Below are 25,779 nucleotides of genomic sequence, written 5' to 3'. Positions count from 1 at the left end.
AATTTGTCGCGGGTGGTTATGGGTAAATGTTGTCAGTCAACCCTCCCTCCTTCCCTCCATGAAAGCAACGGCAGACAATCATTTCTGGCCCTTTTCCCTGAATTGCCTGAGCGGGCCATAGCACAGCAAGCATGGAGCCTGGTCAGCTCACCGCAGCAGTTATGACCATTGTAAACACCTCGCGCATTATCGTGCAGTTTATGTAGAACCAGCACCTGAAAAACCAGGCGAGGAGGTGACGGCAGTGCAGTGATGAGGACATGAACACACTTTTCTCTAAAACCGCATTCCCCCGCAATTTGGAGATCACGGGGCAAATGGGGCAGGCTCATGCCGTGGAACACAGATTCTGGGCACGGGAAACAAGCACAGAGTGGTGGGATCGCATAGTGTTGCAGGTTTGGGATGATTCCCAGTGGCTCCGAAACTTTCGCATGCATAAGGGCACTTTCATGGAACTTTGTGACTTGCTGTCCCCTGCCCTGAAACGCAAGAATACCAAAATGAGAGCAGCCCTCACAGTTCACAAGCAAATTGCAATAGCCCCGTGGAAGCTTGCAATGCCAGAGAGCTACCGATCAGTCAGTAATCAATTTGGAGTGGGCAAATCTACTGTGGGGGTTGCTGTGATGCAAGTAGCCAACGCATTGAGCTGCTGCTATCAAAGGTAGAGACTCTGGGAAATGTGTGGGTCATACTAGATGGCTTTGCTGCAGTGGGATTCCCTAACTTGGGGAGGAGGGAGGTCGGTTAAACGGGGGCTGCAGCGGCAGTCTGTGATCCTGCTGCCGTTCATGAACCTCCACCAGATGCCGGACCATGTCTGTTTGATCCCGCAGTAGCCCCAGCGTTGCCTCATGCCTCCTCTGATCTTCCTGCCACCACCTCTCCTCACGTTCATCGGCCACTGTCCTGTACTCTGCTGTTGTGTCCCTCCACACATTCTGCTGAACTCTGTCAGTGCCGGACAACTGCATGAGCTCAGAGAACATTTCATCGCGCGTCCATTTTTTTCACAGCCTTATCTGAGATAGCCGTTGGGATGGAGGAGGGAGGCTTGAAACATTTGCAGCTGCTGGAGGAAAAAAAGGGAGTGATGTATTTAAAAAAATACATTTTACAGAACAATGGCTATACTCTTTCACGGTGAACAACACTATTCACATTACATAGCACATGTGATTTTGGTCACATTTTGCGTCTTATATTGCATGCCTGCGGCTTTGGTGTTAGAGATAACACACGCAGTGCCGGGCAACAGAATTCGGCTTGCAGGCGGCCATGGTAAGCCATAGTCTTTTGGCTTCGGCAACCTTCATAACAGCAGCGCCCTCCTCTCCCATACCAAGCAAAGACGTTGAGTTGGCCATTTAGTGCTGCAGTTTTCCTGTTAACGTGCAGCAACAGAAACCAAACTAACCGCACCGCCTGCCCCGTATCCAATTCTCCAGGATGATCACTTTACCCCTCACCCCACCGCGTGGCTGGTATCAGGGAAGATTCCTGCTAGCCAAACGCGAACAGCTCAGCACCAATGCCCCCGCCCCCACCCCACCCCTGACCACATGGCTAACTGAGGGGAGGATTTCTTTTCAGCCACAGGCAAACAGTCCAGTAGGAATGGCCACCTCTGAATGTCTCCTTAATTAAATTCCCCTATTTCAACCAAGTTACCATGAATGATATCACTCTCCTGAGGATAAAACCGAGAGATAAAGAACAGATGTTACTTGAATGCCAGCAAACATCGGGACCATACGCTGCCTGGCTTTGTCATGCAGTGATACCAAATTACTTGCTACTAGCATGGTGTGGTAAAGTGTCCTACCATGGAGGACGGAATAAGGCTGCTCTCCCCAGAAACCTTCTGCAAAGGCTTTTAGAGTACCTCCAGGAAAGCTTCATGGAGATGTCCCTGGAGGATTTCCACTCCATCCGCAGACACGTTAACAAACTTTTCCAGTAGCTATACTGGCCAAGAATTCATCCAAAGTCCTCAGGGCTACCTAATCATTAAAAAATGCTTGCTTTTATAACATATATTATATTTTAAAAGGTACACTCACCAGAGGTCCCTTCTCCAGCTTCGTTGGGTTGGGAGGATATTTCAGTCAGGGTGATAAAAAGATCCGGGCTGTTGAGGAGAACAGTGTGCTGTGTGCTCTCCTCAAGCTCGCCCTTCTCCTCCTCCTTATCTTCCCCATCTGCAAAATCCTCAGGCATGGTGGAGAGTACCCCACCATCGGAGTCCACGGACGGGGGGGTAAGGGGATAGTGGTGGTGGTCCCCCCTAGAATTGCATGCAGCTCAGTGTAGAAGCGGCATGTCTGGGGCTCTGTCCTGGAGCGTCCGTTTGATTCTTTGGTTTTCTGGTACGCTTGTCTGAGCTCCTTAAGTTTCACGCGGCACTGTGTTGCGTCCCTGCTGTAGCCTCTGTCCCTCATGGCCTCGGAGATTTTTTGAAATGTTTTGGCATTGTGTCTTTTAGAACATAGTTCTTATAGCACGAATTCCTCTCCCCATACAGCGATCAGATCCAGTACCTCCTGTTTAGTCCATGCTGGAGCTCTTTTTCGATTCTGGGACTGCATGGTCACCTTTGCTGATGAGCTCTGCATGGTCACCTGTGCTGATGAGCCCGCCTGGCCAAACAGGAAATGAGATTCAAAAGTTCCCGGGGCTTTTCCTGTACACCTGGCCAGTGCATCTGAGTTCAGAGTGCTGTCCAGAGCAGTCACAATGGTGCACTGTGGGATAGCTCCCAGAGGCCAATACCTTCGAATTGCGTCCACACTAACCCTAATTCGAAACGGTGATGTCGATTTCAGCGCTAATCCCCTCATTGGGAAGGAGTACAGAAATCAGTTTTAAGAGCCCTTTATGTCGAAAAAATGGCTTTGTTGGGTGGACAGTTGCAGGGTTAATTCGATTTAACGCTGCTAAATCCGACATAAACTCGTAGTGTAGACCAGGCCTGAGTGTTTCAAAAGGTGCCACTTAAACACAACATGGCCACTTCCACACTAGTCTCAGAAATACCAGTTGCCTTTTTGTCTCTTAATTAGAGTTTATTCTTGCTGACAAGTGTTTCTTACCCAGTGAGCTGCCGTACCATTGGGCTGAGCAAAATGGATGCAGTTTTTCTCTAGTATGCTATAGTTACACCATGCACGACTCAAGTGAAAATTGAGTTTAAAACAGACATTTCTTTGCCCTTATCAGGCATATAATTTAAAAGGGCAAATTGGTACTTATTTTCTTCCCTCTAAAATTCTATTATTTCCTTAGATAAGAAGGCATCCCAGAATGCATCATTCTGTGACTTGACTCATACCAAAAATGTCATTGCTACCAATAGTATTTGTAGTATCACAAAATTATGCATTCTGGAATACCTCCTGCAGTCCTGAGCATAATAAGAGGATTTTACAAAGGGGAAAAAATAAAAGCTATGTTAAAATATGTTCTTCTGCCGGATGCCCCTCACAACCTGCATAATAGGGGACTTTAACTCATTTTTTTATTTTTGTTTGCTCTTCTTTTCATTTCCGATGTCTGTCCCAGCACAGGCAAATCAAGCCTGGGTAGCAGTGATGAAAAAATTCTGACTTAGATTGGATTGTGTTACTTGATTTAATTGTGATTGGACTGTATTAATCAAGTGACATTAACATTAATCACAGTTCTTTGCCAGTGGATTATGAAACACTTTACAGATATTAATGAACTGCTTTAGGTATTTAATTACACCAGCTGGTATTTATGTTCATTTACTATCAGTGAATACTTGTTACTGAGTTAAATATCAAATGACAAATTATTAGCCACTTGTGTGTCTAACATAAGCATACATCACCCAGGGGGATACCCATCTGAAGAGATTGTATACCCTGCTACTCCTACATTTTAAGACTAATTTTAAACTATTGTGTTTTTCACAGGGCTTGAAATTAGGCTGTGCTTTATGGAGAGTTTAAATTAGGACTTTAAAAACAGTGCTAAATTAAAAACAATTGTTCCTGAAATTGTGGGGAAAAGGTGGAAATAGTGAGTCTGGGTATACAGAGCGCAGTGTCAAAGTCCTGCATGGAGGGGACTAAATTAGTTAGCTGGCAGGCTTCATAACAGACAACTTGGGTGAGGGGAAGGTCAAGGGTTACCTTGCCCTTTATCAAATGTGTGTCTAAACTAATTATTCAGTTCACAAAGTAACCCTATGTGTGCGGTCAACTCCCCCCACCCCACCCCAGCATTTTAAGTGCTGGCTGCAATCAAAAGACTGCATAATGTGAGTGTGCTATAACAGAAGAACTCCATTATATGCTGTCGAATATGCTTATTTCTAAACATCACAATAATTTGAAAGTGGAGATTGTGTTACTCCCCCTGCTCAGAACTACTCTTCCCGCCCCATAACATTTAGTGCTAGGTATAATTCTACAGACATACAAGCAGGCTTAAAACTGAGTCCTTAACATTCTGCTGCTGCAAACACTGCTAATGTTAGTTCTTACTAGGACATGCAGTAGGACCCACTCCAATCAGCAATAACTGTTGGCAGGCATAGGTGCTGGAACTAGGGCTGCTGGCAGTGCGGCCGCACCCCCTAGCCTGAAGTGGCTTCCGTCATATACAGCGTTTACAGTTTGGTTCAATAGCTCTCAGCACCCCCACTATACAAATTGTTCCAGCACTCCTGCTGGCAGGATCGGGCCCTTAGTGAGTATACATGACACTGCAAGATAAAATGGCTTGGTTTTGATAGATGTAGTCTACTGTGTAACTATTATTTATTACGGTACTGCCTAGATGCCACAGTCAGAATCGAGCTCCACTGAGCCAGTTGCTCTATAAACAGACCGAGATGAGCTCTCACTCAAAGATATACTGGAAATAAGCAAAAAAGAGTTTTTATTTCCCAAATCTCCAATATAATCCCACACGGTTCCCTCTATTCTGCAACGTGAAAGCTATTATGCCATTAATTCAAAAGCCTATTTTCGCTTTGCTGGTAGTAATTCACTGTTCTCACATCTGAAATTGTTTTATGTAAGTGACATTCCTGCCCAGGGAAAAATTTTTAACTTCTTTTCAATAATTTACACTCTGATAAGATCCAGATTTCATCCAGTGGATACTCATTTTGTAGGCATCATATTTTAGAATTGGAAGTTTAAAATAAAAATGATGGTTATTTCTTCCCTATAAAACTGAAAAATGATGATGACCGTAAGATGAAAACATTTATCTTTTACTATACTGCCCTGCAATGAAATCACATTTCTTCTGCATTAACCCTTAAACCATAAGCCCTTGCCATAAACAGCAGCCCTAAAATCAGAATCATTCATGATTTTGTCATGCTCCCAAGAAGTCAAGAAAGCACCTGGTGGGCTATTAAACAAACAGGTCCCTTAAGCAGTGATGAGAGTTTGGCCCTTTTTTTGTTTGTTTGTTTGTTTTAATTCTCATATTACCATGAGCAAAATTACTTTGCTACCAATAATCTCTACTGATGACAGACTTCAGTATTACAATACTTTGTTAATATTTTTATGAACGTACACTAGGGGAGAGCACTCATATCTAAATAATCCAACCTCACTCATCTATAAGAATGTATTAGGAATTTATTTTTAAAATTCACTAACTGGTAACCCTATTTTTAGACATAATGGGTTGAAACAAAGAAGTTCAGCGTTAAAATACATTGAAGAAAACCAAAGCGGTATTCCTGTATGTGAACAATATAACAGAGAGAGGCGAAATTATTTAAACAATGCTTGCGGGATAGGAAGGGGCCAATACACAATTATTTTGAGAAGACTGTTTCGACAGCCCAGTTATTAGAAAATGTATCCGTGCGCTGTATTACAAGATAACTTTATTAAGAAACAACCATCCCCATTGAGGTGCCTAGGGGGCCAGTGAGGGTGCTGTACGGCATAACAAAAAATATACTTAAATACAATAAACATGTTATAATAAAAACACCTTCTTAAAAGTCAACAAATAAATCAGTTTGGCACAAAGATATCTCTAAAGAAACAGTTTCTGGCACATTTAGGCTCAAAATATTAGATTTTATAAGAACTTGTTTGTATAAAGCATACTATAAATAGAAATGTTCCCACTATTCTTTGTTTTCACTGGAATTAATATATTAATTTTAAATATATAAGCACAAACTCTGGAGTGTGTGGTTTGCAAATCCTTACAGGGGAATGCTTAAATCCAGACTATATATAATTGTATAACACTATAACCCTAACTAAATATATTAGCACAAACTCTGGAGTGTATGGTTTGCAAATCCTACATTATATCTATCTAGTGTGGATTTAAGCATTCCCCCATAGGATTTGCAAACCAGACACTCCAGAGTTTGTGCTGGGGCATTAGAAACAATAACAGAAATTGACCATAAACAAAAATAAAACTGAGTAACCCGTTTTCATTCTCCTAGCAGAGTTAACTGCAAAATTACATAATCAGCACAAATGATGAAAAATAAATGGGATTTTTTAAAGACATTTATGCTTCTTATATATATATAAGCTCAGAATGTGTAACAGATGTGTACAAACACAGTGGCTCCATTCAGCTAGGAGATGAATTCTCTTAAAGGAAACCACAGACCCATTCCTGCAATCATATACTCACAAGCTTAACACTACACACGAGCAAAGGTCCGAATGAAGTCACTGACACAATTCACCTGCATAAAATTAAGTACATGCACATTTGCCGGATCGGAACCCATATTTGGAAGGGAGAGAATTAGAATACATGAAACTATTTCTGGACTAACCTGACACTTTCTCAATGTTTATCTGGGCAAATAAACTAATTTAGTTATATTTCAGGCACCATTTCAAATGAACTTATTTTGACGCTGAAGTATTCTAATCTAGAGAGCCTTACCTTCAGGTTCCAAAGTGGTGTCTTGAACAACTGAATTGTATGATGGCCGAGCCAGGGAAAGTCCAGCCATGGCGACCACCACCAAGCATATAAGGCAACCCGAATTGCAGCTGACCATCTTTTTAGTGCGAGTTCCTGGTCCTTTTCCATATATCCATGTGGACTTTAATCCCATCTGAACACTTCTACACAAGCATGGACTGAAAGCAGTGCCTTCAGCCTTGATAAAAAGCTTCTCACTTGGAACTGTTGCTGCCACTGTAGGGAAGAGAGATTTAGTAGTGTCAGTGAAATCATCTTGAATGCCAGTTGAAAATCTTCACAAAAACCCAAGGGGGGGAGAAATAGTTTTACAGCTTTGAAAGGAGAAAAGTGAGTGATTTTTCATTTTCTGTTAACAGTTTCCATCATCACCTCGGGCATAACCAAGCCCTTCTTGATTTCACAAAATTGTTCCTCAGCACATATTTAAAGAACTATTTTAATCACAGAAAAATATACAGCTTGCTAAGAAATACAAAGGCACACATGTGCAGACACGTAACCCCTAATGCTACAAAAGTACCACAATTATACAAATTCTATTCTTGCTATTGTTTGAACATATGTTTGAGTTTGCATGGCCTTTCGGTCCCTCACCTATATAGCTGTAGAGTCAGCTAAGTTTTAAAGCAAACCAATAATGTTCCACATAGAAATATAGTATTTTTCAACTTTTTGCCACTTAGATCTTCCTTGAGATTTTATTTTATACTTGGGATTCCAACTGTCATGTATATTTACATTCTTCTGCATTAACTTCACTGTCAATGCAAATGTCTGCATGACTGGGACAATTAAAATGGTCCAGTTTTTGCAGCTGCACTTGCTCACTTCACTGTGTTTTGGAAAATGAAAATCTGAATAATGTTTGCCACAAAAATACATTTCTGCTAGAGATCACACAAGATCTACCATTTCTATTTGTTTACACACAAAGTATACATATAAACACACATATATACACAGGTATCTAGAGAGACATCCTTGAGAAAGAATATAGACGTGTATCAGTAGACGTTATACAGGCAAGAAAAAAAGTTTATTTCAATCTTTTTAAAACAAGCCACTTAAAAGGATGAAGAGCACCCTTTATGAAACACCAATGTACTGGAAAAAATTTAGTGCCAAAGAAACTTGCAGCTCCCACAATGGACCTGGTAATCACCACAATGGTGTGTCATGGATCAAAATGCCAGCACCAACAACTAGACCAGACACAAACTTCTCTCTCTTCCCCTCCATCCCCCGCCCCGAAACACACACAGAAAACAAAAGACTACTCCTCAGGGAATGAATAAATCAAGTGACTGCATCATTAATTCTGATCTGTGTGACCTGGCTAATGACTAATCTTAGTTGTATTAAGTCCTAACTGAAATTTCAGAGGTGGTAGTTGTGAAGAAAAACAAAAAAATCAAAAATTTCTTTTTCATTGTCCCTCTCTCTCTTCTCCCCATTCCCATCCTCCAATTATTTTTTTTTAACTGGAACTTTCTCCAAAACATCTATCCGTAACATACACCACACCCTGGTTCCTCAGCATTTAAATGGTTTGACACATGAATTCATCCTTTAATAAGTATTGCTGGGTTCATTCAGAATCTGTCAGCCTTCAGATATCCGATGAAGTGAGCTGTAGCTCACAAAAGCTTATGCTCAAATAAATTGGTTAGTCTCTAAGGTGCCACAAGTACTCCTTTTCTTTAAGCTATATAATGCATAAAACTAACCTGTCCTGTGCCTTAAATAGGGAAAATGTTGATGTCATATTTTCTGCCCCCTCAGATACTACACAGTGTAACTCAGGTTTCAGATACAGAAACGTATTAAACATTATAAAAATGTAATTGCAAGATACTTTTTGCTAATTAATACATGATGTTTCAAGCCACCGCTTTTTTTTCTCCTTATCTCATGCAGATCCATACTCTGTGAAATGAAATTTAAACATTGCATGAGCTTTCATAATGTATATTGTAACAGCTATCATGAAACCTTCAATGAAGCAAACACTAGATCACTGCAAGGAATGATTTTAAAGACAGGTTAAAGCTGTAGCTCACAAAAGCTTATGCTCAAATAAATTTGTTAGTCTCTAAGGTGCCACAAGTACTCCTTTGATTTTAAAGAGGATCTGAAAAAAATGTTTAAATAAGGACTAAGCAGGAGTGAATTTGCTACCAGTTTAAGTAACTTTTGTCTCTGACTGTCTAGCAATTAGAGCAGTGGAACCAGAAGTCTGTACCTGAGCTCTCTTCCTAACTGCCATTTGACTCACTTCTTTGTGAGTTTACCCATGTGTAAAATAGGTACAATACTTAATGACTAAACAGGATGGTTGTGAGGCTAATTTAATACATTTCTATAAAGCCTTCTTTGAACTTGATTAAAGGGTATATTTAAATGTAAACTGACCGGTTTCAGAGTAACAGCCGTGTTAGTCTGTATTCGCAAAAAGAAAAGGAGTACTTGTGGCACCTTAGAGACTAACCAATTTATTTGAGCATGAGCTTTCGTGAGCTACAGCTCACTTCATCGGATGCATACTGTGGAAACTGCAGAAGACATTATATACACAGAGACCATGAAAATGTAAACTGTAATCACAGGCAAGGAAACTATCATTGCAAGAAAGAAAACTGTATTTAAAACAGGGCTGGAATATTATTTAACTCTAGTCACATTTTAATCACTAAAGAATTTTAGGCTACATTAAACCCCTGAAAAGGTTTTAAAGTATATAAATTATTCCTGCCCTCATCATAAACATTCTTCAGTACAGTAACACTAGGCTTCTGTCAAGACTCCTTCACACCTGAGTATTAGCATGGTTTCTGCATCTGAACATTTGCCAGGAGAGAATAGGTTCTCTTAATCCATGGCGCAAAGGCAGGTTTGAAATGCAGCAGATCTCTCTTACAATTTAACAGCAAAGCTGAAATCCGATATTTGCATCCAGGCATTAAGCAATTTGCATTGCTATATGTCAGCAACCCAAAAATGTTAAAGCAGCTCAAGTATCAGGGGGTAGCCGTGTTAGTCTGTGTCCACAAAAACAACAAGGAGTCCAATGGCACTCTAAAGACCAACAGATTTATTTGAGCATAAGCTTTCGTAGGTAAAACCCCCACTTCTTCAGATGCATGGAGTGAAAATTACAGAAGCAGACATAAATATACTGACACATGAAGAGAAGGGATTTCCCCCACAAGACTTTTTACCCACAAAAGCTTATACTCAAATAAATCTTTTAGTCTTTAAGGTGCCCCCAAAATAGTTCAAGAATCCCACATCTCAAAGCAGTTCCTCACCCCACCCCACCCCACCCCCAAAAAAAGAAATGAAACCAAATTCTTTTCATATTTTAATTGCCACTGTGGCTGGTGGACAATTCTTTGGAATTTGGAAAGACCTCCTACTCTGGATAATTATGTACCTCTATCTCAATGTTTGGAACACAGCCCCAGCATGCTTTTGGCCTCCACAATTCTGGCTTCCTGACTACAATACCATAATCCCTCCTGGAGTCTCAGACTCAGTGAAAGCCACACGTAGTGTTTATTTTTCCCCTTGAAAGGGAACTCTGTCTCTCTTCTCAGCCTACACTTTGGGGAGGAGTTGTCAGCCTCCAATGATTGATCGTTCTCCTTGCCACCCGCTCATCAAGTCAATTTTCACCTCGTCACATACCTGCCCAAATTTCTTTGCCAAACTGACAAGCATGGGAAAACAACCTGGGTTGGGAGCGCAACCAAATTCCTCCAAGCTGTAGTTCAACTTTAAACACACACACAGTACTTATTCAGCAGTGGCTTTAATTAAATTCAATCATCGGAGCTCTTTTTAATCTCGTCCCATTGTTGTGTATATTATGTTTATCACTCCCCAGAGAGGTTGCAATTTGTAGAGAGCATGTTATCCAAATCAATACATTGCACACTGTAGAACACTTAGGCATCAGGGGATACCAAAATATGAATCAAGTATGGATCTCTCCTTCTAAAAATCATATGACTATCAGCTGCTGCTAAGGGAATGAGCTGTACAGCAGTTAAAAAGTGACAGTATAATTGAGCTAATGTCATATACATTATATAAAACTAAAACTCATCTCAATTCAATCTCTAAGTAGATCTGAGTATCACAGCTATTAAACATGAATTCTAGAGGACTAATGGGAACTGGCTAGCAGTTTCGGTGAGACTTCATTGTTTGGACTTTTCATTTACTTTCCTGAACTATCCTGTTTTTTCTCGAGTCTTTTGCCACCAAGAGATCGGGGGGGGGGGGGGGGGAATCTGCATTTTAATTGACATTCCAGAGAGAGAGAGAGGTACAGAGGCTACTGATTGCTGTCTATTCAGCTCAAACAGGCTTTTCAGATGAAAATGAGTAAAGGCTAGTGGAAGATTTACAGGGATTTGGTACAAAGGAGACAATGAGGTTTTAAATGTTGATAGCGTTTCACACCAAACACATAATAGGTCACTGTTTGAAAGGCCAGTTTTACATTTAAATATATATTTCATTAGAAAGGGGAAATTATGTATCGCTTTAAAAAAAAAAAAAAACCCGAAAAAGTACCTAAATCATGCATGGCTAGATGAGGAACCTCTTGCACTTTTGATTTTAACAACTTTTGCTCCACGTTTTCACTAAGCTCCATGTAAAAGTCCTCTCTCCATTGACACAGATTGTTGCAACTATTGCTAAAAGATTCCATGTGTTGAGTTTATACTGTGGCCTTCCACAGCCACATAGGTTTAAAAAATTACCACACAAGCTTTAACTTGTTAGGCGTTTGAAAGACTTAGCCCCACTTTTACTGCAAGTGAGTACTCTAGATCTAGTCTTGCCCCCCAAAGGTTAGCTCCCTTTTAATTAAGAGCATGATAATGGTTTACTGATAGGCCAGGCAATTTAGATCGTGTTGTAACCACGGAATATTAATAAGTGGATTTCTATGAATTGGGTAAGAAAGATGGCATTCAATTGTTAGGAATAAACCATGTTTAGAAAAAATAAAGAAGGTTTAAGGTTTGTCAGGCTTCACTGTAATTAACAGCAAAGAAGACCAAGTCCACATGCAATAAAGACATTCAAAATCAACCCTCTTCTTTGGGGGAGGAGGGAAGTTCCCCGATTGGATTTGTTTCCCTGCGTGCTTGGCCTCAGTTCCCTCAATCCAAAACAAAAGACATCCTCGTTAAATAAACCTGTAGGGCTGAGATCAGGCTGGCTAAGCTGACAGGGGGTCTGCAGATCCCCACTGAACAACTCCACGCTCCTGCGAGTCTAGGGCAGAGCCCGATTCGCCGCTGCCTGGCTTGTCACCAGCGCAAAGCTATTGTCAGTGGGAACGGCGCAGCGTTTTGCACGGGTGTGGACAGGTCTGCACAAGGTGCAAGGCAGGAGTGGATGGGGCTCACAGAACCGTTTGTAAGTTACCAAAAAAAAGGGGGGGGGGAGAGGGAGGCCCACGCTAGAGATGGGAAAGGGATCCAGAGCCACCGAGTCCTTCCTTGCTGCGTTTCGGGTCCTTGCGACCCCAGTCCCGCTCCGCTAAGGCTCTGTTTCCTCCACCCACCACTGGTGCAATTACCTTGAATGAAAAGGCTCCGAGTAAGCGATCTGCTTTCCCCCTGCAGCAGGCGTGTGCGCAGGATGAATCAAAGTGACGAAGACAGGCTCCCTTGGGGGGGAAACTTCTCCAAAGAAAAACAATCGTGCCTCGGTTATTCCACATTCAGGCGCTCGGCCCCTCGGTGGCAAACCCAGGCTGCGGAACAGGAGCGCCTGAGCCGCGCAATTCGCACGCAAATTGCCGGGAGAATAGAGATTAAAAAAAATTAAAACGAAATAAGCCTCGATTTAATAATCAGCCAAACTTTTCTTCCCTCCACTTCTCCAGTTAGGGGCTCAGAGAGGAGATCCAGCCTTGGGGAAAGGGAAGAATAACTTCCAGCCAACACAACGGCATATCTGGGATTTTTAAAAACAAGTCCTAGGTCCAGGTCCACTCCATTCAGAATTCCGGTTGTAATCTCTAAAGCTTTGTCAAGTCTACAAACCCTTTTTTTTCCCTCCCCCTACACACTCCTCTCTTTCTCTCTCCCCTTCCTCCCTCCCCTGGTCACTCCCCGCTCGTTGAAACTCGAGCCATTTCCTGGACAGTTCTTCTTCCCTCTGCCAATCACAGCCGTCCCAGGCAATGTTTAACTCCGCAGGCTCTTCCCCCTTAGATGCACCGGGACTCGGAGCGGGGATTTCTCTGCCTCCCTCTCTCTTTTAGAGCATTCGCTCTGAAAACGCCTCCAAGTGGCACAACCAAATGAGCAGGGAGAAAATCCCCCTTTAAAATCTGCACTGAAAGAAATTTACAGGCTCCTGTCTGCCAGGCGAATCGCCCCCTCCGCCCCCATCTCATGTTGGAAACCGATCGCATTTAAAATATCCCGATATTTTTAAAAACTACCCTAACCTCTTCTAATTGTTTCATAAAGGGACTGATCCTGACCCACTGAAGTCCACAGAAAGTTGGCAATTAGATCAAGCTCTAAATAGTAAAAAGAAAAGGAGGACTTGTGGCACCTGAGAGACTAACCAAATTATTTGAGCATGAGCTTTCCTGAGCTACAGCTCACTTCATCGGATGCAAGTCCTCCTTTTCGCGAATACAGACTAACGCGGCTGTTACTCTGAAACGTCTCTAAATAGTAGTGAATTGTCCTGGCGCTAGCCTTCATAATGTATAATATTCCCCGGGAGATTTCAGAGTAGCAGCCGTGTTAGTCTGTATTAGCAGAAAAGAGAAGGAGGACTTGTGGCACCTTAGAGACTAACCAATTTATTTGAGCTACAGCTCACTTCATCGGATGCGTTCAGTGGAAAATACCTGAATTTCCACTGAAGGCATCGGATGAAGTGAGTAGTAGCTCAGGAAAGCTTATGCTCAAATAAATGTGTTCGTCTCTCAGGTGCCACAAGTACTTCATTCCTGGGAGAATTTACCCTCCTGGGAAGAAGAGAGTGAAAAAGACACAGGTGAAAGCTTAGGGGTAAAAGCTGATTTAAAAAAAAATTATCCAGCTCGGTCCCGATTCAGAACGCACGCACTTAATCACGTGCTCAGCTTCTCTCATTGAAGGCGATGGGCAGTGACATGGGTTTAAAGCTAAGCATGTACTGAAGGGCTTTGCTGAACTCGGACCCTAATTTTTAGCGGGAAAACAATCTTGCACAACATCATCCATATTAAATGTCAAGGATTCCAGCTTGAGGTGTATTATAAAGAAGCAGTAAAACAGGCAGCTTGCATATGACCGTCAACCCTCACAATTTCAGCACCACCCATTAAAACAACACGGACAAAAAAATCTTCACTTATGTTTTTAAGAACACTTCCAATGGTTAAACCTGAAAATTGTAAAAATCTATTTTTCCACCATTTGTGCTGTTTGTTTATGAACTTCATTCACTCAGCCTGGACAAGGAAAACAGGCTGGTTAATTTCATTCCTACTTTTTGTCACTTTCACTGTCTGGCTGTCCTGCACTAGCACAAGGTGAACAGTCTGGGTTGCTAACACAGCAGAGGAACCTTTAAAGCCAAACAAAAAAACGAATTAGGAAAACAAATGGGAAACTTTATATTGAGTAAGTTTTGGGGGCAGGAACTGCATTTACCTGTGTGTTTCTATAGTCCCTCCCATAATGGGCCCCGAAATCCTGACTGGCATCCGATGAAGTGAGCTGTAGCTCATGAAAGCTTATGCTCAAATAAATTGGTTAGTCTCTAAGGTGCCGCAAGTACTCCTTTTCTTTTTGAGAATACAGACGAACACGGCTGTTACTCTGAAATCCTGACTGGGGCCTTTGGGGGTTACCACAGTAAAATAAATAAATAAACAACCTTAGGTTTGGCAAAACCTTGTTGTATGAAACATAAAATTAGCATCTGATTTTCAGGGGCAGTGCCTCTTTAAGAAATGTACTCCTGATTTCTAAAAAGAAGAGTCTGATCAAATAGTCCAGCAGAAGTTATTTGCCTGGACACACAGATTTAAAAACAATGCATAATTCAAACATCTTAAACTGCTACTAAAATAAACACTAATAACAAAAAGGTTATTTATATAGATTCTATTTAGTGCTTGTTCTGTGGAATCAGCTTGACAACAAGATCAATATGCAGTACTTGCCTCAAATTAAATTAGAGTGTTGATCAATTTAATATTAGCTTATTTAAGCACAGCGCCACTGCACATTTTCTAATCTGTGTGCAATGTTGACAAATGGGCATCCGATGAAGTGAGCTGTAGCTCACGAACGCTTATGCTCAAATAAATTGGTTAGTCTCTAAGGTGCCACAAGTACTCCTTTTCTTTTTGCGAATACAGACTAACACGGCTGCTACTCTGAAACCCACAACACAGTATATCTCTGTTCACATGCTTTGGGACATCAGAAACTCATTTTCAAATGTTCACAACTATATGTACGTCTCCCAGGAAGTACTTTTACCTTGTCACCATCATTAAGACAAGCTATGGAAGGGATGGGGACAAGTTTGTCATTGACTGGAATTCTTAATTTTCTCCCTAAAGTAATGGACATTGGAATGATCTAACTGAGAAGCCGAGATGTCACAGTCAAGATCCAATTTCCCCAGCTCCAAGCATGTCCATTGAAAACACTCAACACATTCTCACATAAATTATTGGCCAACACAGGAAACAGCAGTTTCGCCATTCATCAATATCTTTGCATACTCTGAAAGAATGAAAAGGAAGCATTCCACTGAAAATGACAGATAAGGACATCTATTTTTATATCTGGAAACAGTTCTCTGAATTTATTTTTTGGAGGGATGAAAAGACGGCAGCTATCTATCAACAGCACCCTATTCTCTTTAATGAGTCAATTTGCAAGCTAACCCACAATAGCAAAACTTCTCAACCTGAGAAAAGCAAAAGCCTGTTTAAAATTTAAAAAAAAATAAATTCTGTCATCATATTTAGGCTTCAAGTGATTTCAGTGGGCCCAGGGAGGCTTTCACACCAGTTAGGCTGCTGAATGGAAGCATAATCTCCTTAGAATTCCCTCTCCGCTGCCCTTCTCTCTCTCTCTCAAAGTGGCTGGAATCTTTTTTGTCAACCCTGCAGCAAGAGAATGATGTGGCTAATAAGCATATTAATGAGGTTCCTCAGTGGAGTGTGAATAGGTAAATAAGCCCCAATCTGTTGAGGTTCAGGAGCAAGGGCAGTAAAGCCATCAACAACTAGGACAGTTTGAGCTGAAATAGGAACAGCAGCTCCAGATTTTCAGCAAAAGAAAAGTCAGAAGAGGCACACATTCAGAATCTTTCTACCCCCTGCCAAGTTCTATTTTCTTTCCTTTTCTTCCCCCTTTATAAAGTGTCTTGAGTAGTCACCCGTTTTTTCAAAAGCTCTCACATCCTTTTTCATTCTGGTAATGATACCTCAATAGGGAAGGAGGAAAATGAGGACATCAATACTCCTTTGCACCATAAGTTTCAAAAGCACGAACTGTACTGTCTCTTAGCATATGGACTGAAGGAAGTTGTGGGGTGGGGGAGAGGGAGGAAGGAAGGAGGGAGGGGGAGAAAGTTAAATTGAATCTTTCAGTGCTCTGAAATCTTTGTCACTTCAGTCATCTGGCCTCCCTGTTTCTCTACTCCATAAATAGACATTGATCTAATTAACATTCAGCATCAGCTATGGCACAAAGTATAGGACTCAAATTCCAGATGAAGGCACAACTGTAATTAGAGATGAGTTCAGTCCAATCTCTAGATCTGAACAACACTCAGATTTTGGGGAAACTAGGATCTGAACTTAAACTTGTACCTGGTCCTGGTTTCCACCCTTTATAACAGGATGAGCCAAAACTCAGGTTCCATACACCTTCACATTCAAAGGCCAAAAGGCACTTAGGTGCCCAACTTCCATTGAAGGGCAGTGTGAATTGGGCACCTAACTCTCTTAGGCCCTTTGAAAGTCTCACCCTAACTTTTAAATGTAATGCCGTTACACTCTACAAGCTATCTATCATCAAATGTGGTCTAACTACAGCCCTGAGGACCTAAAAATGGACCACTTCTACTCCTAAAAGTTCCGATGGCATTTTTCAAATGAGTAGGAATGTTAGTTCCAATTACATCAGCGTCCTGGGCCAGCTCCAGCTATCTGCCCACGTACCATTTTCCCCATTTTGGGTAAGTTGCTCATGTCTTGTCTTAAAACGTTGTCTAATAATGCTGTGCAATATTAGACATTTGGGCCAATATTTGTTTTAAATATAACCTAAAATTAAGCTTCTAAATCCATATTTAAACACCTAAATAATATGCCTGATTTTCAAAGCACCTGCAGCTTCCATCAACTTCAGTGGGAGCTAGATCTTCTGCTGCTATCAATGCATATTTTGGATGCTCAGCACCTTTGCAGATATAGCAACTTCTTTAGATGCCTAAATGTGGATTTAAGAACGCAACCGCAGGCATCCATTATTGAACATCTTGGCCTCAGCATTTTTTACCCCTCTTCTTCCAATGTTAAGTGAAGTGGTTGCTATATACATTTTCTAAGATACTTTGGGATGGAAGTCACTTCAAACTATATAAATGATTATTATTAAAGCTGTTCTTTAAATGAGAGTGCCCATCATAAGGCTTAAATTATTAGACTGCAACATCAATAAAGATGCTGCACAACTGAAAAATTGTGGTAAGAATTTATTTATTTTAATGCCAGGAGAATCAGTCATTACACATCAAAGCATGAAACTGACTGAGTACCAAATTATTGTGCAGCAGCAGGATATGTCAAGAGCATCATCAGAGTTTTCCAGTTTGCCATCCACAAGAAGATAAAGCTATACTAAGCATCCAGCAACTGTAAGACCCTTTTTTTCTTTAAACTACAGTTTGTTGCAATGTAATTGCTTATACCTTTCAATTTTTGGTCTACGCCATTTTCATTATGCCACAGCAGAGTCTACTAAGAGAAATACAATTATTTTAGCTAATGCATTAAGACAGTTCGGACAAAAACAAATGATCATTTCTCATCTGCATTCACTATAGTGCCAGCTGACCTCAGCCAAGGATCAGAGTTCCATTGTGCTAGGCGCTGTCCAGCTATATGTTCTTTAGATTGTTAGATAGTAAATCATGTAACCTTCCTTGACAACTGCTGAATATTGTATATTTATTTTACCTATAGGATTCCAGAATTTTTTTAAAAAATTATTTGTATAACTTTGTTGCATGACAGATTTAAAGAACAAGGATGGTGTGGTGACTTACACTTAAAACTTAGGCAATATAGCTGTGCTCCTGGGTATGAAAGTGCTGTAGCTATGCCAGCCTAACTCCTGATAGAGACGCCGCTAGGCTGATGAAAGAATTCTTCCATTAATCTAGCTACTGTCATTTGGGAATGTGGATTACCTACACTTATGGAAAAGCCCCTTCTGTTGCTGTAGTCTAGATCTACATTAAGGGGCTAGAGGCCTCAGGTGTTCTGTGTGATCCTGGACTACAATTAAAAATTAGCTTGACCGACCTATGTGGCTCAGGGCTGTGAAAAATTCTATGCCCTGAGCATAGACACAGCTAGGTCAGTGGAAGAATTCTTCCATTGACCTAGCTGCTGCCTCTTGAAATAGGTGGATTACCTACATCAGTGGAAAAGTCCCTTCCGTCAACATAGGGAGCGTCTACACTCTGGCGCCACTTTAGCCGTAGCCTGAATCTCTCCATGACTCAGCTCCTCACCTGGATAGTGGGGATAATAGAGAATAGAGCCTTCTTTTCTCCCATCCTTGGTCTGTCTAGTCTGTTTAGATTGTAAACTCATCAACTTTTACTAGGTCATTGTACACTGCCTAGCACAACAGGGCCCTGGTCTCAGTTGGAGCTTCTAGGCACTACCCACAGTACAAATATTAAACAAAAGAAAATCCTCACTTTATTATGCAATCTTGTGTAAACAAATATACACTGTCTCCTCTCATAGGGCACATGCACCACTTTCCTTCAGGGCCAATGACAAGGTCATTGGAGTTTATATTTTCAAGTTGCACCAAAGCTCCGTGTAAACAACAATAAATATTATGTTACTGATGCAATACCCTGAGGAGACCCCTTATGAGACAGCAGGTAACTTTAGGACCGAACCATCTTCTCAATCTTTTAATGACTAATAATGGTACGTTCCGTGATTATGGAGGGTTAAAATTTAATAACAGTTATGAGGTACTAAAACTCTGCTTATGAGGGTCAGATAAGACAGACAGACAGTTCAACAGATTCCATGACTGAAAAGTAAAATAGACCAGGAAATGTTCCACATAGTAGATACAAGTAAGCAGGCTAGAAGCTTGATTTCAGGGGAATGTAATTAGATATTTAGTTATGACAGTTATGCGAAAAAAAATTAGAGGAGTATGTGTTGCTGCAGGAAGGGCAGGATTCTTTTACCACGGCTTCTGTAGTAAAAGGTATGGATGTTGGTAGGTGTGTAACACTGCCCTCTAGTGGAAGGAATGTGTCAGACTGGTTCACATATACAGACATTCCTTTGAGATACAGCCACTTTTTTTTTTTTAGCTCACCAAGTTCAGGCCTGTGTTTTTGGAGCCAAAGATTCTACATCCAGCACTGCAAGTATGTAGTTCTCTGATGACCACAGTACGCAACACTAGATTAACAAGGGCAGGGCTGTCAGAGTGTACTTTAAGCTTAATGCTCAATTAAGGGAATTTTATAAATTCAGTTCAATATGGCAAGCCTTTCCTTCCCTAGGGACTGCACTTTGTCACGGCAGGAAGGCTTGTATGTTCTAATGACCCTGAGACCTACACTGGTGGGAGTTTTAACTCCTGGAAGTGCCACCCAGGCAGGACAGGTCAAAGAGTAGGGACCAGATGCAAGTGGTCCACTGGTCCTCCAGATCAGAGGGAGGCAGTGATCAGCCAACCACCTATCCTCCTAAAAAGTAAAGTTAGAGAAACAGATCAAGGTATGCATTCCAGCAACAAGCATGATAGACAGGGATGGCAGAGCCTTGTGTGTGCTCATGCCTTCCATCCTGTGCCTGGGAAGGATTCAGATGGCAAGCCTTAGACCTGGCAATCATTAGATCTGAAATAATCATCAATGCTAAGAGCAACAGTAAGTAGCACACAAGCTGTTGACTTTGAGAAAGCTATTAAGAGTATGTGGAAACCCTAAGGAATTCTGACTGGAATCCTATAACAGAAGTTTTTTCAGAAGGATCCAGTCAGTGCAAACTTTAGCATGAAGTTGTGGAACATAGCAATGGCTTATCCCAACTTGCGCTCCTCTCTTTCCCATTGACTGCTGAAGGCAAAATACTCAATTGCATACACCAAAAGTTAACAGATAAAATCAATCTAATTAAGATGAAGAACAAGATGCTGATACATGTAAGGTGGACCTAGACAAATTAAAGACACTCAACACAGAGTGCTTCTCAGACTAGACCCAAGTACAGCCCTCAGACTCTTGGTAACTTGCAGCATGGCACTCAGTTGAGAGTTCAGCAGTATCGTGTGTCAAGAGTTCTCCAGTTGTTTCAGTCATTGGACCACTTTGTAAGAGGGAAATCATCTCGTGAACCAGCTCACTTCCCAACATCCCAGTCCCCTCACTCTATGATTCTCAAAATATTTTATGCTGCAGACCAGTAGTCTGAAGAGCCCAGACAGATAGTAAATCTAATGAAGAAAATAAATGTTTTAAATTATCCTGCCAATATTTAATGGGATATTTACCCCAATTAAATCCAAATAAGGGACACAAAAAAAATAGAGTGGTTAATTTGTGTTTTTAGCCATCCAGGAAAGTGAAGGACTAGAGATCCATAAAAATAAACAGATGTTAAGTCAAGAACTAGAGAAGCAGAGAGAAATAACAAATTTTGGACTGCAGAGAATATTTCAGCTAATCAGAGTTCTTCACGGTGCACAGAGGGTGAAAACATGATGGTCCCACTAAGCATTTATACAGTAGTAGGAACTGAAGCAAGGAAAAGGGCCTGTAAATTATATTCCCTGAAGCCTTACATGCAGTAATCTATTCCCTAAAAAATCAGCTGTCCCACCCATTCAGTATGCAGAAACCCGTTACGAATTAAATTCTGGAGAACAGAGAAGCTGACACCTCTTCAACAAAAACTGCTGCAATCTCCAGAGGGACAAACTCCCTGTACAACAGAAGAGAAAACTGGGGGGGAAGGGGAGGAAAGAATTGTAGAAGAAAATACAGATTAAAGCAGGGTAGCTGTAGTGTGATTCTAAGCCTCTGGAGGAAAAAATATATATATATAATTTACTAGTAAGAAGTGACACTGTCCTAGCCTATGTCCCCAAATCAAATAGAGAATAGTAACTGCAAGCAACAGTCAGCAACAACCAATTCATTTGCACTACGAAATTGTATTTACATAGACATAAAGCCCTGATGTCAGTCACTGTGGTGGTGGTGTCCCTTTCCTTTGCAAGTTAGCTGTCATTGTACACAAATTGCCTTGAGATCTCAGAAGTGAGATTCTCCGGGTGGGAGAGAAGGAGGGGTGGGCAGGAAGGAATGACAGGTTTGGATCCTCTTGTTTAGAGGCTACAAGGACAGCATGAACTGGAAGTATCTGACCCCTCACATCAAGGATCAGATAAAATGCCTGCTAGAGGATTCATTGTAAAATGGAGAAATGCTTCCTTCAACTCCAGAACAGGACAGCTCTTCTATTATTCTTTATTATTCTGAAACAGGAAAAATAGTAACACAGGGTCCAAAACCCACACAGAGAGAGGACCCTCAACATGTGGAACTCCACACCCCGAGGCAGGAAGGAGTCTCAGCAACCACACACTTCCCAAGCCGGGGGCTGTGTGCTGGTCTGAGCATGGGTCACGGAAAAAGTGGGCAGTCTGGGAAGGAGCAGGTGGGTTGGGGTGAATGTTAAAGAATAACAAAAGGACACACCTGGAGGTGCTCACCCCAAAGCTGTAATGAAGCCTGCATCTTGCATTGAAACATGGGCCTCTACAACAATAATTCAAGTCTCCTGAGGGCCTCCTGGGGGAATCCATTGGGTTTGGAGCCAGGCCAGCCCAGCAGCTTGTTCTGCAGGGGGAGCGAGGGAACGGGGCAAACCTCATCTTCCCGATGAAGCAATTAGGGAAAATTCCCAAAGGAAAATCTTGCCATGACTTCCTTCTCTTTTGAGCTCTCTGACAGGTTTTCCTGGAGGACGAGAAAATAGGGCCTGATATTTCACACCCAGGATGTAGGCAAAAAAACTTCTCCATTTCTCAGGTACCAAGAACAGAGATAATTCCAGAGAAAAATTCCCCACAATCTTTCACATCTAAAAAACTGACAGATCCACTACCTGTCTGAGATCCTCCTTTAAGAGAAGCGGGGTTGGGATGGGAACAAAACTGCCAAAGGAAAACATTTGTAGATCTCTTCCAAAATCCAGGTGTCCAGTCACAAGTAATACCATTGCTAATTCATTCATTGAGAAATCTTTTCAGTACATTGAATGGTAGCTACCACCACTATGTTTTATTGAGTGCAGCACATGACCAGATTTTCTACTGCTGCTTAGCTATTACTGTGACAGGTGCTGCAGAAAAGCCTGATGGCTGGATCCTCAGCTGGTGTAAATCAACATAGCTCCATTGATTTGTTCACCAATTCACAGCAGCTGAGCATCTGGTCTCAGTCAGTCATTCTTTGGAAGCTTCTTACTACTGACTGGCTACAAGTACTTACTTCCCCTGTTGCTTTATAGAACGAATAAGCATAGCGATAGGATTCTTGCTAGAGAGCTGTCAGTACAAAAAGCCATTATAACTGGTTCCGTCTTCTCAATACAAACCAATAAACAAACCTGCAAAGAGACTCCACTACCTCTTAGCCACAGATAGGGTGGTCTCTTGAGGTCAAAATCGTACACATTAGCAGAGTGGTGAGGGGAAGCCATTTGCAGCTGTTTGTATGATACATATCTTGTGAATAAACAAACTTAATTTTCCAGTACTGCCAATCTCTAAACATCCAGAGACACACATTTTACAAATAAACACAAAGAGTGCTGCTTGACTGAATCCTACTCCTAGAACTCACTTCAGTGTCACAAGCTTTTCAGGTTTCAGAGTAACAGCCGTGTTAGTCTGTATTCGCAAAAAGAAAAGGAGGACTTGTGGCACCTTAGAGACTCCACAGTATGCACCCGATGAAGTGAGCTGTAGCTCACGAAAGCTTATGCTCAAATAAATTGGTTAGTCTCTAAGGTGCCACAAGTACTCTTTTTCTTTTTACAAGCTTTTCAGCAGATTACAAATTCTTGCTCCCCCCCACCACCCCCGACATTTCAGTTCCTGAAGAACAATTGTGACTGACTGTCTCATTTTTGGATTAAGAGAGATCTAGAGAAAAAGCAGATTAAGGTTTCTAACACTGACACTGATTTTTACAAATTTAGTTGGGGTGGAAGAGTTAAGTGCAGCAAATCTTAAAATTAGCTTAAAATTCCAACTTAGATATAAACTTCAGTAACTTCAAGAATGGAACAAGAGTAGTCTTAAATCTGTACAAAGTCCCCTTTTCAAAAGAATAGATTGAGGTCAGATTTTCTCTCTGTCTCTTTCTCTCTCGCTCTTTTTTTTTTTTTTTTTTAAATTTTAAACCGTTACAGATCCTCTTCCAGTTTGTTAAAAAGCACCTCTGATTTCCAGTAAATAGGGACTCTCTGCATCATGGTGGCTGTGACATGGAGACTTGAGGGTAGAAGGGGGAAAGCAACATATTTATCCTCCCAAGACCCCTGTGACGTACGACCCGGAACCCAATAGGATCCCTGTGAGGTAGGGAAGCATTATTATGCCCATTTTACAGTTTGGGAACTGAAGCACAAAGAGGCTAGGTGATTTGCCCAGGGAAAGACACTCTGGCTGGTCTACACTACAGATGTAGGTTAACATAAGGCAGCTGATGTCGACCTGTTTATGTCCATGTACACACTACAGCCTTGCTCCCGCTGATGCTGGAGCCGTGACATTGACAAGAAAGACTGGCTGTCACTGGGGCAGGTCGGGGGCTCCAGCTACAGCCCTGCTGCCCCTGGGTTCCCCTTTCCCAGCCGGGCTGAGCTTGCCCTCCTCCCCACTCAGAGCCTGGCTGCCCCCCAGCTTCCCAGTCCTGGCTCCCGGCCCAGCTGCTGCCCAGGCTCCCCACTGCCAGCCAAGCTGCTTCCCGGGAGGCTCCTGACTCCGTGCTGCAGCTGGATACTGGCAGAAAGCTCCATGCCCAGATTCCAGGCAGCTCCTGGGCTCCCATCAGGGAACGTCAGTGCAGTCACCAGGCTCCCTGCAGTGAGTGAGCGCCTTGGTGCAGCCAGTGAGCTCCCCATGGGGAGTGGGGAGCCCAGGGCACAGCCCGGCTCGGAGCTGGGCGTGGGAAGCTGAACAGGTACAGTCTGGCGGCTGCCCAGAGGCTCCCAGATTCCAGGCATAGAGCTCACAGCCGGGAGCCCAGCTGCGGCAGGGAGCAGGGCGTTGACAGCTCAGGGCACAGCTGGGCTCCTGGCAGCAGGGAGCTGAGATTCTGGGGGGCAACCAGGCTCCTGGTGGGGAGCTGTGTGTGGAGCTCAGAGCCCAGGCTCTCAGCCCCCCACACTACCCCTCTTAAGTCAGTGGAAGAGCTCCAGGTGAGGGTAATGTGGACATGAACCACTGCAGCAATTACTAACATAGGTCGATTTACGTTTCTAGTGTAGACATGCCCTCTGACATCTTCAATGGGGATGGAGAGGGTTCGTGTGGAGGGAGGTTTTCTGTTGTGAGGGTGTCTTCAGAGAGTTCTCCCCCCCCCCGCCCCCATCATCCATTCTCGGACGATAGCCTGTTGACTGGCCTGCAAAGTGCTTGCTGATGCTGTGTGGAGAACTGGCTGGCCACATGGTGCTGCCTCTCCTTGTTTCCAGCCGCTAAATTGCATTTGAAGACAGCTACAGATACATTCAGTACTTTCCTAGTGTCCTTTGTCTATGTAAGCCATTGCTGTATCATTGCCAGTGCTGGGGTTATAGAAGGGAACAGCACTGGAACAGCAGAAATTCTGGGAGTAATTCTGAGACCCAAACACTCCAGAACTCCACTGGGTTGTGCTGGCAACCAAGATTATCCCACCTTCTCTCTACAGCTAGATTCCCACGCTCCCCTATTAAATGAGGTACACAAGATGCCCCAATGTGGGTGAGGCAACAAGAGCTGGCTCCCCTTTGTGATGCTCATGAGTGGGAGTGGAAGCAGGTCCACAAGACACACTACACTAAGATGTGGTCCATGTGATGAAAAACCTTGAGAACCCCTATTTTAAAGATTTGGGTCCAGATTATGCCACCTTGCTGACACTGAGTAGTGCCTTAATCCTCAAGGACAAAAAAAGGCAAAATACAAGCAAAAGCTCCAGAATCTTGCCCTTCATTTGCAGGCTTTTGCAATGATATTCTGGAGATCTCTCTAGCGTTAAGATTTCGCAGTCTTCAGACCGAACAGTGAAGCACTTGCGGCCTCTCTGATAAATTCCTACCTACCTATGCTCTGCTGTCACAAGCAGTTTGCCGAGGACACACCCTGCTTGCTAGAGTGAACACAGATAGAAATCCCTTTGAAGTCCCAGGGAGGTTAAAACCATCTGAAATGAATTTCTACAGAAAAGTAATGTACAGCATGTTTGGGTGCGGGTAGCGGCAGGGCA

At 42.3% G+C, this 25,779-nt stretch overlaps 1 protein-coding gene across 5 annotated transcripts in view; it reads right to left on the bottom strand.

The window, feature by feature from the left end:
• FGFR2 (fibroblast growth factor receptor 2) overlaps positions 1–25,779 on the bottom strand; it is a 179,700-nt gene that overhangs the window by 90,379 nt on the left and 63,542 nt on the right. For 4 of the 5 annotated variants that reach the window (XM_073354184.1, XM_073354186.1, XM_073354181.1 and 1 more), the window contains exons 1-2: positions 12,569–13,060; positions 6,925–7,182 (exon numbers count right to left, since the gene is read on the bottom strand). In XM_073354184.1, the coding sequence (XP_073210285.1) occupies positions 6,925–7,099 (175 nt within the window). In that variant the 5' untranslated portion in view covers positions 7,100–7,182; positions 12,569–13,060. Of the gene's footprint in view, positions 1–6,924; positions 7,183–12,568; positions 13,061–25,779 lie in introns of those variants that run through there. The other variant, XM_073354182.1, reaches the window with a different exon arrangement.

Source organism: Lepidochelys kempii, chromosome 7 (assembly GCF_965140265.1).
Source record: "Lepidochelys kempii isolate rLepKem1 chromosome 7, rLepKem1.hap2, whole genome shotgun sequence".
Taxonomy (NCBI): domain Eukaryota; kingdom Metazoa; phylum Chordata; order Testudines; family Cheloniidae; genus Lepidochelys; species Lepidochelys kempii.
This window is presented reverse-complemented; position numbering and strand designations above follow the sequence as displayed.